The sequence below is a fragment of the Sorghum bicolor genome, chromosome 9 (genome assembly GCF_000003195.3).
Source record: "Sorghum bicolor cultivar BTx623 chromosome 9, Sorghum_bicolor_NCBIv3, whole genome shotgun sequence".
Lineage (NCBI taxonomy): Eukaryota > Viridiplantae > Streptophyta > Magnoliopsida > Poales > Poaceae > Sorghum > Sorghum bicolor.
Genome location: NC_012878.2, coordinates 1,457,949 through 1,471,305, shown reverse-complemented (window position 1 = coordinate 1,471,305; position 13,357 = coordinate 1,457,949). Strand labels below are relative to the sequence as shown.

Here is a 13,357-nt window from a genome sequence, read left to right as displayed (position 1 = left end):
TTGCTCTTAAAATGTGGGTGTGACAAATTGGTATCAGAGCTTTGTTGACTGTAGGACGCAAACCTAGTTAGCAAATGGTCGAAAACTTAGGTCCTTATTTTACTTACTTCATGCTTCCCACTATGGCCTTGTTATTTGCTAAAAGTTTTATGCTTCTCTATCTTGCTCTATTGTGAAATTAGTGCATCCATCTGATCTATGTCTAAAAACTTTTTGTAGATGCCGCCCCGCACCCGTAGTGCTGCACGCATGGCTGCTGAGGAGTACCGTGCCATGTTCAACCTAGGAGGACAGCATGTGGATGGAGTCCCTGAGCTGGAAGATGAGGAATCAAGGGTGGAAGCTCAGGAGGAAGTGCCTGAAGATGAGGAGATGCAAGATCCACCTCCACCACAGTCTGCTAATGCAAGGATGGGGTGGACTACTGAGCTGTGGATTCCAGAGGCAGATCCCAAGGACTTCTTCCATGAGAATTTGGTGCTGACATTGAAACACCATTACCCAGATTTGCAAGCCACACTGGAGTATAACTGCACTGAGCACAAACACCCGCTGAGGAGATCACTTTGGGATGCAGAGCTGATAGTCAAGACACTGGATGCCACCAAGGGGTTTCGAAAGGTGGAATCAAAACACATCGCTCGAATCAGCCGGGACACGATGAAAGAGAGCATGGCAGATGCAGCTTACCAGGCCTTGATCTTTTACCGCGGTAGACGCTTTGAGGATGTTCAGTATAATGCAACATACCACTATCCTCGCTTTGTACCAGAGAAGATGACTTGGGCCATAGAAGTTGCAGATGCTTCACAACCAAAGCTTCAAGCACAAGTGGAGTTGACTTATGAGCTGACACTCAAGGTGATAGAGTTGGAGAATGAACTACACCGTGAGAGGAAGCTGCTGGAGAAAGAGCAAAGGGAAGCGGATGACCTTCGAGCAGAGTTAGGTCGTCCCAAACTTCATAAGAGGCTGCATGTTGAACCCATCTTGAAGGATGCTGCACCCGAGGAATAGAAAAGAACCCATATGTAATAGGAACGTTAGTAGTTTACGAGTTATTTCGAGTCCTTTGCTATTGTGGCGTGAACTTGGTGTGTTTGCTGATTTGTTATTATGAATATGTGTGATTTGGATTTTTGTAATGAGTGCTGGGACTTTGTGGGCATGTCCACAAGTTCCCTAGTTAAGAACCTTAAGTAAGAACCTGAATAAATAGTAGGTTGGGGTCATATCCTGTTTCTGTCTTTTGCTGTTTTCTGGAGCAGTCTGCAATGATTCTGGAATAAATCAAATTCTGTTCGTGCAATGTTCATCAAATTTTTCTGGGAATAAGTAGACTTTCATATCTTTCCAATGCCACAAGAATGATCATATTATCTATTATGAGCTGTGAGTTATGACTGTTTAAAGTTGAGGTTTCTGCGCAGTCTGGAATTCTGGAACAGTTTCGGTTGTACACAGTTTTTGATTAAACTAACGTTGGAATCTGGTAATATGATCTAAATGAAAGTTGTAGACAATTTCTTTATCTTTCCAACGGTGTACAGCATGTGTCCTTTTGAATTCTGGAACTCGAGATATTACTGATTTTCTGATCTGCTGATGTTGGATGTTACCCAGAAAATTTCAGATTCGGTTAACTCTTGTAATTGTCATGTTGGACATTACTAAGATGTGTTTATATACCTTGGAATGCAGATGGCAGCAAGGGGAAGAGGCAGAGGCAGAGGCCGTGGCAATGGCAATGACAATGGCAATGGTGGCAATGCCCCAATCACCGTGGAGGAACTCATGCAAACCCAAAATCAAATGATGCACGTTTTCATGCAGCACCTGCAGCAACAACCTCCACCGACACCACCACCTATTCATGTGAGGGACAAGCGGGGAGAGTTTATGAAGGGAAGACCTCCGGTATTTACACACTCAGCTGATCCCATGGAGGCAGATGATTGGTTGCGTGCTGTGGGGAGGCAGCTAAACATAGCACAGTGCAACGACTTGGAGAAGGTGTTGTATGCTTCTGGACAGCTTCAAGGTGCAGCTCAGACATGGTGGGAGTCGTATCAAGCTGCTCGTCCCAACACTGCTCCTCCTGTCACATGGCTGGAATTCTGTAGGGACTTCAGAGCTCGACATATAAATGAAGGAGTGATGGAGCTCAAACAAGAAGAATTCAGATCACTCAGGATGGGCTCCATGACTGTGGCAGAATATCATGACACATTTGAACAGTTGGCTCGCTATGCTCCGAATGATGTCAGGGAAGATGCTGATAAGCAGCGTCTATTCATGAAGGGCTTGTACTATGAACTCAGGTTGCAGTTGGCTGGAAACACCTATCCTACCTTCCAGGCTCTTGTGAATCGTGCTATCGTGCTTGATAATATGCGGAAGAGTCAGGATAAGAAGAGAAGGATGCTGGCACAAGGTTCTGGGAGCAACAACCGTCAGCGTTTCAGTTCTCATCAAGGTCATCAGCAGAGGTTCCAGGGACCAGTTAGTCAGTGGAACCGCAACCAACAACCCCAGCGTTTCCAGAATCAGTCACAGAGTGGGAACCAACGTCCTCCATTCCAACAACGTAACCATAATCAACAGCAGCATGGCCAGCAGGCACCTCGCCCAGGGAACCCAAATGCCAACTCCACAAAAAGAAGTGCCTCTAACACTCCTACCAGGTGTTTCCGTTGTGGGAAGGAAGGACATATGTCCTATGATTGCCCAGAGAAGTTTAATCTGCAGTACAACGACCGGAGATCCACTCCTAATTCAGCAAAGGTGAACAACGTGGCAGCAGAAACTGTTCAGGAGGGACCCGAAATCATGATGGGTACGTTCAGCATCAACTCTATCCCTGCTACAGTTTTATTTGATTCTGGAGCTTCGCATACATTCATATCACAAGCATTTGTTAGAGTTCATAGCCTTCCACTAGTTGCAATGAAAACTCCTATGCTAGTTAATTCACCGGGTGGGACTATACCAGTTTCTTTATGTTGCCCCTCGGCAAGTCTTTCGTTAAGGGGGGTAGATTTTCCTGTCAGTCCCATGGTTATGAGAACTTCAGGCATAGATGTGATCTTGGGTTTGGATTGGATGAAGCAACATGAAACAAATATTAATTGCAAAGAGAGAGTAGTGGCTCTGACAACACCAAAGGGAGAACGAATCAGTGTTAATGTAACAGTGCAAGCACCACTCACAGCCAAGGTGAACCAACTGAATGAAGATGTTGATCCTCAGAATTTGGTAGTGGATGAGTTTCCGGATGTCTTTCCAGATGAATTGCCAGGTATGCCACCTGACCGAGACATTGAATTTATTATTGAATTACTACCTGGTACTGCACCCATAGCTAAAAGACCATATAGGATGGGGGTTAAGGAACTAGAAGAACTTAAGAAACAAATTAAGGAATTGCAAGATAAAGGGTTCATTCGTCCTAGTTCATCACCATGGGGTGCACCAGTTATCTTTGTTGATAAGAAGGATGGTAGTCAGAGGATGTGTGTTGATTATCGGTCACTTAATGAGGTCACTATCAAGAATAAATATCCCTTGCCTAGGATCGATGACTTATTTGATCAGTTAAGAGGTGCTTGTGTGTTCTCTAAGATTGATTTGCGTTCCGGTTATCATCAATTGAAGATTCGGAATTCAGATATACCAAAGACAGCTTTCACAACAAGGTATGGGTTATATGAGTATACAGTTATGTCCTTTGGTTTGACCAATGCACCAGCTTACTTTATGTACATGATGAATAAAGTATTTATGGAGTATCTTGATAAGTTCGTGGTGGTCTTTATTGATGACATTCTGGTATTCTCTAAAACCAAGGAAGAACATGCTGAACATCTGAGATTGGTCTTACAAAAACTTAGAGAACATAAGTTGTATGCTAAGCGTAGTAAATGCGAGTTTTGGTTGGAGGAAGTTTCTTTTCTTGGTCATGTTGTCTCTAATGGTGGTATTGCAGTGGATCCTAGTAAGGTGAGAGATGTGTTGAATTGGAAACCACCTACAGATGTAAGCGAAATTCGCAGTTTTCTTGGTCTAGCTGGTTACTATCGTAGATTCATTGAAGGGTTCTCAAAACTGGCAAAGCCTATGACTGCTTTGTTAGAGAAGAATGCTAAGTTTGTATGGTCTGATAAGTGTCAAGCTAGTTTTGAGGAGTTTAAGAAGAGATTGACTACTGCACCTGTGTTGGTATTGCCAGATCTGAGTAAGAGTTTCTCTATCTATTGTGATGCTTCTCGTCTGGGTATGGATTTTATAGTGGGATTACCACGTACACAAAGAGGGTATGACTCAATATGGGTGATAGTGGATCGTTTAACCAAAGTTGCTCATTTCATACCGGTCAAAACTTCATATAGTGGAGACCGGTTGGCAGAGTTATACATGGAAAGAATTGTTTGTTTGCATGGAGTACCTAAGAAGATTGTGTCAGATAGGGGTACTCAATTCACATCTCACTTTTGGAAAGCAGTGCATGATTCCTTGGGAACAAAGTTGAATTTCAGTACAGCGTATCATCCACAGACAGATGGACAGACCGAGAGGATAAATCAGATATTGGAGGATATGTTGAGAGCTTGTGCTTTGCAGTATGGGGCTAGTTGGGACAAGAGTTTGCCATATGCAGAATTCTCCTACAACAACAGCTATCAGCAAAGTCTTAAGATGGCACCGTTCGAGGCCCTATATGGTCGGAAGTGCAGGACACCTTTGTTTTGGAATCAGACGGGAGAAACTCAGGTGTTTGGGACAGATGTGCTTAGACATGCAGAACAACAAGTGCGGACCATTCGGGATAACTTGAGAATTGCTCAATCTCGTCAGAAAAGCTATGCAGATACGCGTAGAAGGGAGCTGGTTTTTGAAGTGGGTGATTATGTCTATCTGAAAGTGTCACCTATGCGGAGTGTGAAGAGGTTTAATATGAAGGGAAAGCTAGCTCCAAGGTATGTTGGTCCGTTTAAAGTTTTAGAAAGGCGTGGAGAAGTAGCATATCGGTTGGAATTGCCGGAAAGCTTATCTGGTGTGCACGATGTGTTCCATGTGTCACAACTCAAGAAGTGTTTGCGTGTACCTGAGGAGCAGTTACCATTGGAAGAACTTTCCGTTAAAGGTGACCTCACTTATGAAGAGCATCCGGTCAAAATATTGGAGACAGCAGAGAGAGTCACCAGAAGTCGGGTCATCAGAATGTGCAAAGTACAGTGGAATCGGCATTCGGAAGCGGAGGCAACTTGGGAAAGAGAGGATGATCTGAGGAAGTCATACTCATATCTGTTCGAGTAAGCACCGTTCAATCTCGAGGACGAGATTCTTTTAAGGGGGGTAGAGTTTGTAACACCCAAAATTTGATTTGGAATTAATAGGATTTAATTTGAATTATTTAAGAATTTTAGTGAGCACTTAATGTAGTAAATAAATAAATTCTGTTGAAGATAAAATTTATCATAAGTTTAGAGACATGGCTGTGCATTCATGCTGAAGCATAATAATTTTTGTGCTGATTGTATTTTATTTTATTTACTTTATGCTCAAAAGCTCTTTTAGAAAATGCTTTGAAAAAGAAAACAGAAAAGAAAAAGAATAAAAAAAAAAAAGGCAAAGACCCACCCCGGCCTTTCTTTCCCCCTCTCCCCACTCGCGGTTTCGGCCCAGCAAACCAGCAGCAGCGCCCCGGCCCAGCTTTCCTCCCCCTTCTCTTTTTCTTCCCCGCGCCCGGCCCACTTCTTCCTTCACCGGCCCAGCAATCCGGCCCTGGTCGCGCGCTCTCCTCTCCCCTCCTTTTCTCTTCAGCTCGCTGACACGTGGGGTCCGCAAGTCAGCGACTCCGCTCTTCTTCCTCCTGACGCCGGGTTCGAGTGGGACTCTTCTAGGGGAAATCGATCCCGGTTTCCTCGGGATCTCTTGCCAACCTGCACACCATGCCCCTATAAAGCTCCCAAATCAATCCCGCAGTTCCCTTTTCGCATCCGAGTCACCCCAACCGAGCCCTAGCATCGTGTTTTGTCAGTTTTGGATCTCGCCGCGTTGCAAAGCAAGCCGCCGCCTTGAACCGGCCGCCTCGCCCTCTCTCGGCCCGAGTAAACCACCTAGGTGGGTTCGCCTCCTCCCCCTCGATCTCCCGGAGCTTTTCTTTCGCGTTTTGGTGCTCGGGAGCGAGAGAACCGCAAGCTCCGGCGTGCCCTCCCATGGCGCCGCCGCGGGGAGGTTCAACGCCGGCCGGTCCGCCGCCGCCGAAGCCCTGGAAGAGCCTCAGCCGTTAGATCGAGGATCAGCGGCCCAGATTAGAACTTACCCCTTCGGGGTAAATCTTGTTAAAGAGACCCTGGGGTTTTCGGTATTAAACCCGCCGTCCCTTGGCGCCCATGGAGAATACGCTTTCTATTTCGGAAAACGTAAACAGCTCGGTTTCAGTCAGAAATACGTTTTCACTATTTACAGATTTGCCACCTGAATTGTTTTGCTTGTAAAATGCTCATTTTAAATCCGATTTGATCCATTCAAATTTAGTTAGATTCATAATTTCGCGCTCTACATGTTAGTAGTATTTATTCACTGTTTTGAAATTTTTTAATTCTGCAGTAGCATTTAATTAATTATTTCTCTATAGGAAATCTTAGAAAATTCATATCTTTCACGTTTTAATTCCGATTTTTGTGAACTTTACGTTTATGTGATCGTAGCGCGGCGTAGAATACTTTGATAAATTTTTATATTTGTTTTACCACTGTTTGGTGTATTGTTCTAATTATATCTTGTTTGCTTCGTGTATGATTGTCTACATTGGATTGCGTGTTGTTAATTGATGATTGGGATTAGACGGTGAGCCGTACGTTGGTGCTCAAGATCAAGTATTTGAAGACCAGCAGGCTCAGGAGAGCTTTGATCAAGGCAAGTATAACTTGGGATCATCCTTGTTACCTATTCACTTATAATTACACATATATGTCATATGCATGCTATCACCTTGTCGACCTTAGCAGAATCATAGATGATTGTTACCTGTATTCCTTGCTACCTACTTGATATGCATTTGGTGTAGATGTGCTAGCGCTTGATATAATCCATGATCTTGTAAGATGATTAATAGCTATGCAATGAACGTTAAAAGATGACAAATAACTACATGAGATCTTGTCTGTAAGTGATCATCGGGACAACAGTGCAACCATGAGGGCTATAATGGCTCTGGCTTTAGCTCAGTATGAAGACCTTTTCTAGCTTGTTAGAGGTTACCCGAAAGGGCGGAGGGGCTGAACCGACACGGGTATAGTGCGAGCCCCTGTCCCTATGTGTATAGGCTGCGCGTCATTGTGCCATTCGGAAGGGGGGTATCTATATCTGCTCGCAAAGGAAACCTTGCGGCCCTAACATGTTAGACGAACTTTTGAAAGGCTTCATAGTGATCCCTGCCGACCTCCCTAGGAAGGGGGTTAAGAGATTAGCTACCTCGGGCGAAAGGGTAAATCATGACTCATGGGTAAAGATGTACAACCTCTGCAGAGTGTTAAAACTAGTATACTAGCCGTGCTCACGGTTATGAGCGGCCTTGGGGGTTCTTGCTGCGACGACGATGAGCTTATTAAGTTGTTATGTTCATTTGATTATTGTTTATGCTATGAGTTAATTATGCTTACATTGATCATGGGATTAATTGATTATTTATGCTACCTTGGGAATTGCTATTTAATTATGAACATGCTATCCACTATTAAAAGCTAAATGCAGTCAAACCAGTGTCAGCTATTTGAGCCTCATGAACCCCTGGTTATACTTGTTGAGTACGATATGTGCTCACTCTTGCAATTTCCCAACACCTCAGGGTATGATAATGAAGATGACTGGAATGAGGATTATCGGTATGAGTACTAGGTTTGGAGTCAACCAGTCAACAGTGTCCCTGTGTGGAGCTTCCGTTGAGAGCGTTGTTTACTTTATGTTATCATTTTTGTATGAGACTATGTAATATTTTATATTCCGCTATGTAATAAACACTGCGATGGTACATTTGAGATTTGTCTACTTATGTGTGCGACTGTTTCTGGGGCACATATGAGTCTTTTATGCATCCTATTTTGCTCTTAAAATGTGGGTGTGACAATATCCATATAATTAATTAAACTAATCTCTTCCGCCCTTTTGCCGCCACGCGCGTCTCGCATGCAGCTGGCTGGCTCATCCGATCGTCGAATCCCCATGCATGCATGCATGCAGCTAGCCCGCTAGCACGTACAGCGTGTATAAAAGGGGAGGCTGCCATGCCCATTCCACAGCACGAGCACTATCCTATCAGCTAGCTATAGCAGCTAGCCATGGCGAGATCCACATCGACTGCAGCAGCTGCCAGCGGCTTACTTGCTGCTTGCGCCGTGCTGCTCTTGTTCGCCGGCCAAAGCGCTGCGACGACCTTCGACTTCCCATTCATAGCCATCTTTCCTAGCGTCTTTCCGACAGGTTCCCAGTCGCCGCCGACGGTGAGGATCTACAGCAAGCAGAACACCGGGCTCAACATGGCCGTTCTCGACGGCAAAGTTGTCCTCGTCACAGCCACCGACGGGGACGCAAAACAGGTATATATGTAAGGCTATACGTTCACCAATCAGCAGCTATACCTATACCTGCAGAGTTTCTGTCAGTTAGCTGTACGTCACCTCTACGTATACGACGTCCACACGCATATATACTGCTTGACGACACTGCTTCTCGATCGTTCATGCTCGTATGTATGTATGCATGTATAGCTATGGTGGAAGATTCTTGCTCCGACGTGGGTTGGCTATGGTTACTGGCTGGTGAACGTCGCTACGAGACAGGCCATGGCCCCACCAGCATACGGTATGCAGGTACGTATATATACCTAGCTCTGATGCTATACTACTATGCCGAGTGTCACATGTTTTGCCTAGTGTTTTATATCGGACATTCAGCAAAAAATACTTTTTTTGCCGTTTCTGTTTTGCCGAGTGTGGCATTCGGCAAACGGTTTGTCGAGTTTTTTTTTAGCGTTTGACGAGTGCTCTAGACACTAGGCAAAGCGCGTGATTCTAGTAGTGTTAGTAACATCCAGATATATAAGCTGTTGTTGTTATTGCTGCTGCTGATAATGAGTAACAACACTACTAATTATTGCCTTGTGCAAAATGCAAATACATCCAGGTACAACTGGTAGATTTCAACCCGCTCATCAACGGCAAGCAGTGGTTGTGGGTGCCGACCGCAGCCCTGGACGGCGGCGTCTTCTACCAGATAAAAGCATACACGCAGTATTCAAAGGCGCTCAACGGGTTGGGGGGCTACGCATACGACGGGACAGTCATCGGGATCTATCCTGACACACCTGCATCCCCCAACACCTTATGGATCACAAGCACTGACTTCCCCTTCCGCTTCTATTAATAATATAATTAACCGTGAGCATACATACCCATGTACGTAATACGTACCTTGCTACTACCATTATTATCGAGAGCTGTGATTGATCCACCACATTCTCATGGGTTTTATTTCTCCTTTATTTTGCCTTTATACGCAGGAAGGAGGACTCGCTGAAGAGTGAAGATCAAGGCTCCCGTGCTTGTTGCTGCTTGAACGATCAATAATAAAGACACCTCTTTTGTTTGTTTGTTTTTTCAAAATGTGCTGCTTTTCTTTGTGTCGTCCATCTTACATGTTTTTACTAGAATAAACACGCCTGATACGATGAGGCGGATGTATTCATCTTATATGCTATGTCTTTCTCTCTTTAATTTATTTCCTTTTTCTTTTTCAAGGGTTTCATGTAACTCTCTCTTTAATTTCCTTTTTTACAAGATTATGCAATCAAAGGTTTGCTTCAGCTCCAAGAACCATATATAGGTAAAGTAAATATGGCCTTGCAAAGGTCCGAGTATGTGACCCAAGAGGGAGGGGCGAATTGGACCACTAAATTTTTCTAACCTAGGGATCTAACTTGGTCTGCACTGATAGGAACGAAGGCGCCGATCTTCTGTCAGGTGGAGGTAACTCCCGATTTGATGAAAACTTGACACACACGATCCGACTTTCTTGATCTAAAGAACTGAACCATGCAATCGCAGCACCACACCTTCTCTAGTTTTCAACCATGCACTACTCGGTTAACCTCCCAACGAAGGTTAATACCTCTCTGTGAATCAAGAACAAAAGCGAGAATAAGAAAGTACACAACTACACATTTACTGAAAAGATTAATCTCACAAGTTGTGGCCTCCAAGTCCTGACTTGGTCGGGGATGGATATAGACATTGTTGTCATCTCACAGGGTACCTTCTTGCACCCTTCTCCCTTTTTTTGGAGGTCTTCATATGGTCCCATCAGTTGAGTTCACCTTTGAAGTTTTGTCATTGTCGCCTGAGTTTCTCGCACTTAGCTTCCATCTGACTGAGCTGTGCTAGAACCCGATCCTGTTGCTATCATCCATTCTCTCACCATGTCTATGGGCATCGAGGGCTCACTGGTTTCTTTGACCTTGTTGTGGCCAAGGCTAGCTGTGTTGAAGATCAACCTCAACATGCCATGGATTCACAATAAGTGTCTGAACAATCATCAAACACATGCAATGAATCTGCTTTCCAACCGCTTAGATTTATGCAACAATTGTATGCATTGGATGTTTGCACAATGATATGCGTCATAAATCCATGGCAGATGCCCATGTTGCCCATGAGGACAATCTAATTTGTAGTTTCCACCATATGTTTTTCATCATGACAGCTTGTTACGCTTGATTTAGGGTATGTTTGAATACAAGGGATAATTGGTAGCTAGCTAAAAAATAACTAAAATTAATTCTCACTACTACACAAATGATTTTGTAAGATGGTGCCCTTTTATTAACGAAGACGGTCACAAAATTTAATCCCCTCACCTCGCGTCGGCTCCCTTACCTCCCGAGCATGCAGTGGCGGCGTGCGGTGCCCCTTATTCACCCGAGCAGGCCGCACTCCTCCCCCAAATTGAGCAAGTCGTGGGTGCAACGCCCCTCCCCCAACCAAGCAGTCCTCCAAGTAGGTCCTTATGGTGCACACCTTGGTGGTGGATCTAGCGCGGCGGCGCAGATCTCCACTACCACGGCGGGCGGCCTGGATCTCCTATGCGGCTTGGGGCTCCACACCACGGCGGCGTGTGCAGGTTTGCCATATCCAGCGTGGACCCGGCTCGGTGGGCTCTTCGACGGCCATGCCTAAATCCAGCAAGGAGAAGGGATGCTCAGGTCTAGCAGACGCAAAGACAATGAACTCGTTTGGGCTTGCTAGTTTTTTTATTTTTTTAAATTGATTAACGTAGGCGGGCATAAGCAACCACCTCCAACGAGTTTGATTAACCATGACTTTTGATTGGAGAGGCGGTTGCATATGCCCACCTCCATAAACAAAAAACGACCGTCTCCAAAAAGAATTATGTACTAGTGTCTAGTGTATCCAAACAAAATGACTAATAAGTTGGTTAATTTTTTAGCCAAAGTCCTTAAATAGTTGTTAGCCAACTAGCTAGCCAAAGACAACCAATAGACTAAATTAGTCCGAACTAGTAATCAGCCATGTGTATGAAACATACCTTTAATTTGGAATGAAGGTCAACTATTTGCACCAATTATATGTGGACATGCAATCAGTCCGGACAGTTGAAGATCGAATGGACCTGATCGGTCCATGCAACACCGTTGAAGATCACCAGGATACTTTATTCTTAGTATCTCTATACATGTGGTGGCCAAGAGCACCTAGCTAGCTCTAGCACCTCTATATATCGAGAAGCTAAGGTCCCAAATGCAAGCTATCTAGCTCTAGCGCCCGCCGATCGATCAGCTAGCGATGGCAAGACCCACTGCAGCTGCCGCCTTAGCCGCCTGCGCCGCTGTCTTGCTCTTGTTTGCTGGACAAAGCGTAGCCATCTTGTTCCCATTCGGAGCCTTCTTTCCTGTAGATTATGTGCCACCAACAGTGAGGATATTCATCAGTGACAAGCTCTCGCTGAACGTGGCCGTCTACGACCACGGGGACAACACACAGGTAAAAGGCCGCTTGCTCTCACATCTCTTAATCGATCACGTACGTTCACTGCTAGTGATCGACCTAGCTAGCTGTACATTGAGCCTAGCCACTATGGTTTGTTTTTTTTTTCACAAGCGTGTCAACTTGACACGTGTTTCATTAAGCAGAAGCGGAGTGTCGAAGGTTACAACAACGTTCCTTACTAATCCAGGGATTACTTAGAAAAGACGGAACCCCGACAACAGGGGCCAAAGAAAACTAGAAAAACTTAATGGTTTGTGGTTTGGTTGTTGTATGCTTGTATGACAGATATGGTGGAAGATCCCTCCTCTGCCGAGCCTTATAGACGGAGAGGGTGACAAGTACTGGCTGGTGAACGTGGCCACGAGACAGGCCATGACGAGCCCAACAGGAAACGGTCAGCAGGTGCAACTGGCAGAGTTCAACCCGTTCGATAGCAAGGGCTTGCAGCTGTGGGTGCCGAGCCCACCCCGTCCTCAAGACGCCGGCTTCTACCAGATACAACCAAACACAGACGATGATTCGGCCCTCGCCGGATTATTCGACGGCGGCGACGACGTCGTACACGACGGGATGGAAATCGGGATCAATTCTTCAACACCAGTAACTTCAAACAACTTGTGGATGACACTCAATGTCATCCCCTACCCGTCCTGTATGTACCATGTTAAATTTAACATAATCTCCGTCTCTTTTTGCTCTCAAATTTGGAGATCCATATATCGCAGTTTTTTTACCCTCAAGGGCATATGCTCCCATTCTCTCCATCACTGGATTCGCATTGAGAAACGTGCAAACACACATCTCAAAGCAGATTCGCATTGAGATGTGTGTTTGCACACTTCTCAATGCAAATCCAGTGGTGGAGAGAGTGGGAGCACATGCCCTTAAGGGCAAAAATAACTTTCCCTATCTCTCATGGGTTTTGTTTCTCCTTTGCTTTTATCCGCAGGAAGGGGACTCGCTGAACATCAAGGGGCCTCGCTCGCTGTTCTTGCTCCTGAATGATCAAGATTAAGGGAACCTCCTTTTCAAAATATGATGCTTTCTAGCTTGTGTCCACCTTATATGTCTTCGCCATAGTAATACTCTCTCCGTCCCTTTAAAAATGTTCATTTTGAACTTGATTTAAGATATCAAGAAGTGATTAATCAGAGTCTATTTTCTTATGTTTGCCCTTATCAAATAACCTGTTGGACCTCCATTTGATGAATATTTATCTGCGTCCAACAAGTTACCGAGATGCGCTCTGTGATGAGTGGCGTGTGGGTTTGATCCCTCCCTCGCTTGTTTTT

General features: G+C 44.9%; 1 protein-coding gene across 1 annotated transcript; it reads left to right on the top strand.

Annotated features, from left to right (window-relative positions):
- LOC110430058 lies at positions 11,806-13,251 on the top strand. Its single transcript, XM_021446925.1, has 3 exons — positions 11,806-12,059; positions 12,351-12,717; positions 13,015-13,251. Coding segments are annotated over exons 1-3 (567 nt in total). The 5' UTR covers positions 11,806-11,861; the 3' UTR covers positions 13,017-13,251.